Source organism: Cebus imitator, unplaced genomic scaffold, assembly GCF_001604975.1.
Source record: "Cebus imitator isolate Cc_AM_T3 unplaced genomic scaffold, Cebus_imitator-1.0 Scaffold11, whole genome shotgun sequence".
Taxonomy (NCBI): Eukaryota; Metazoa; Chordata; class Mammalia; order Primates; family Cebidae; genus Cebus; species Cebus imitator.
Genome location: NW_016107326.1, coordinates 4,754,735 through 4,757,607, shown reverse-complemented (window position 1 = coordinate 4,757,607; position 2,873 = coordinate 4,754,735). Strand labels below are relative to the sequence as shown.

The 2,873-nt window shown below is 55.8% G+C and overlaps 1 protein-coding gene across 4 annotated transcripts in view; it reads right to left on the bottom strand.

Annotated features, from left to right (window-relative positions):
• The window catches only part of VCL (vinculin), a 121,609-nt gene extending 119,108 nt beyond the window's left edge, over nt 1-2,501 (bottom strand). For 2 of the 4 annotated variants that reach the window (XM_017548575.2, XM_017548580.2), the window contains exon 1: nt 2,206-2,501. In XM_017548575.2, the coding sequence (XP_017404064.1) occupies nt 2,206-2,373 (168 nt within the window). In that variant the 5' untranslated portion in view covers nt 2,374-2,501. The remainder of the gene's footprint in view (nt 1-2,205) is intronic. The other 2 variants (XM_017548587.2, XM_017548595.2) reach the window with 1 other exon arrangement.
• Nucleotides 2,502-2,873: the final 372 nt, after the last annotated feature.

The window sequence follows — 2,873 nt, the reverse complement described above, 5'->3', positions numbered from 1 at the left end:
TAGCTGGGCATGGTGGCGCGTGCCTGTAATCCCAGCTACTTAGGAGGCTGAGGCAGAAGAATTGCTTGAACCCAGGAGGCGGAGGTTGCGGTGAGCCGAGATCGCGCCATTGCACCCCAGCCTGGGTAACAAGAGCGAAACTCTGTCTCAAAAAAAAAAAAATACAAAGGCCTTCAGCTACTCAGGAGGCTGAGGAAGGAGGATTTTCTCAGCCCAGGAGATGAAGGCTGCAGTGAACTATGATCATGCCACTGCACTCCAGCGCCTGCATGACAGAGAGAGACCCAGTCTCAAAAAAAGGAAAAAAAAAAAGCAAAATACAAAGGCCTTGACCCGTGAGAGCTGGACATCTTTATTTCTAAAAAGCCCCGCTAATGATTCTCATGCACACTCCAAGCTGAGAACCACTGATTTATTGCAATGCTTTCCATATAAAAGACATTCAATGCTTATTAATTCATGGCAATGGAAGCCCATAAATAACTTTTCTCTAAATAGCCTAACCAGATATCAACCCCTAGACTACACTAGCTCTGTTCCAAGTGCAACATGTGGTTTTAAGATTTCATTTCCTGAAGTACTACATGGAGAGACACTACTACCTTGTCTCTTTACATTGTTTCCTATTTGTTGAAAAATGGAGGACTGGAATGCAGCCAGGTTAGACAACACAACATAAGAATGTACTCTGGAGTGTTCTGTTCAAATTAGTTATAAAAAGAAGAACAATGTACAAGTAGACATTGCGAATGAATACAGCATTCTTACTGAATGAATAGATTCTTACTAAAGCTATACAGAAGAAAGATCAGGAATTTGGTCGGTGGTGTCTCCCTGTCTTCCTAGCTACCAGTCTCCTGAATTGCTTGAGACAGTCCAGGGACTCCTGAAGACTGAGAAAGACTTTCAGCTGCTAAAGAACTTCTAAGTGTGCTAAAGTGCTTGAATCAGATAAGCAACCCAAGCCCCACCCAGACAGACCCACAGTTGCCTCCCAACTGCCCCGACATACACTATTTACACAGCTCAGTGGGGGAGCAGTATGAACTTTTTCCAGAGTTGTTCCTCACAAGCAGGACCAGTCTGAGTCACCCACCTAGGGTGGGAAGGAAATGTGTGGCATTAGCCAGGAGAGTGTTGGGAGCCTCGTCTCAGCCCCTCTTTTTTTCCATTTCAGACGTGGGCTCCACCTCCTTCAGGAATCACCTCGTTTATTAGTGATTAGTGGTTACAGCTGTGGGTTACAGGGGTCTGCAGAGCCACCAGGAAAGTTGTGGATGGGGAGGGGATGCCCCAGCCTTCTCTCCGGCAGGGGCGGCAGATCCCAGATTCCACAGGCCTCTCCCCACAGCTCCATCTTGCTTCCTGCCAGGAGGAGGGGCCAAGGAGGGCCCCCGAGTCTGGAATGGCCCCAGTGGGAGGAGGCCGTTTGACAGCAGGTAAAGCCAGGTGGAAATGTCCACAGGAGGGAATGAAAGGAAGGGCAGCAGAGCCGAGTGGAAGGAAAAATCGAGGTTGTGGTCACGAATGACTGCATAAAGGTGTGAGTGCCAAAGGAGTGAGCAGAAGTAAAATGCCCAGGAGGGAGGAGGAGGCGACAGAGAGTGAGACAAGTAAATAAAAGGACCGAATGCAGGGATCTCTGGGGAGCGGGGGTGGGCGACGCGGGTCATAGGGTGAGGGCAGAAGTATTAGAAAGGAGGACAACGTGGCTCAAATAAGGATCCCTGGGAGAGAAGGCAAGGGATCCGTGGGAGGGCCCACTCTCCCTCCCCCACACAGGCCAGATCAAGAAGGCCTAAAAAGGCGCTGAAAGCGAGAGGGTCAACGAAGGGGTGAAGCCTGCGCGGAGCAGGGACCCTCGGACATCCCAGCAACTCTCATTTACCGGGCGTCTGCTTTGGGCCACACGCCGCGCGAGGCACTCCACAAATAATACCTCCCCGGATCTTCACAACAAGCCCGCAAGGCAGCCTTTTTCATGACTGCTCCCATTTCATAGATGAGGACTCTGAGGCCAGGCGAGTCTCAGGACTCGCTCAAGGTCACAGGGCGGGGAAGAGGCCATTCGAACCCTTTGCGCCCGCCTCCGGAGCCCACGCGAAAAGCCACGGCCAACGAGCCGGCCAAGGGCAGCTGCGACGCGGGCTGGGGCCCCGGGGACACCTCTCGCGCCCGCTCCCGCGCCAGGCCCTGCGCACTCACCCGGACGAGGTTGCTGACGGCCGCCTGCACTGCGGCCACAGGCGCGGTGAGGTCAGGAATGGCTTTGCCGTCCACCTCGCCCTCCTCGTGCATGATTACCAGGTGGGAGATCTGCTGTGCCACGGGCTCTAGAATGCTCTCGATCGTGCGCGTATGAAACACAGGCATCGCGGCGGTGAGCGGGGCGGCGAACCGCAAGCGACAGAGAAGTGGGATCCACGGGGCCGGGAACCGGCGAAGAGACAGACTCCGAGCAGCAACTACGGAGTCGGGGCTTCCCTCAGCGTAACCAGCCTCACGGACGCCCCGCCCCCTCGCGTCGCCGCGCCCAATGGCAGCGCGGCTCAGACCCAGGCCGCCACTCCTACTGGTCCCTTTTCGAGATGCTCCGCCCCAGCCACAGCGCCGCCAAACCCCGCCCCGCCCCCATTCCCAAGGGAGGGGCCTGGGATTGGGGCTGAGCCGCCGGGATAGCTACCGGATTCCCGAGCCCCAATGCCGGGCGCTCCTTATAAGGGCATGGTGGGAGCGGAGCGGGCGACTGGAGTCGGCTGGCCCCGCCCCAGGGCCGCCTCCCGCCTCGGATCTGGTGAGCTCCTCCCCTCTGCAAAATCACCTCAGCGGGGCGGGATCTCCTCACCTCAGGCGGTGCTAGAGTCTGACGAGAC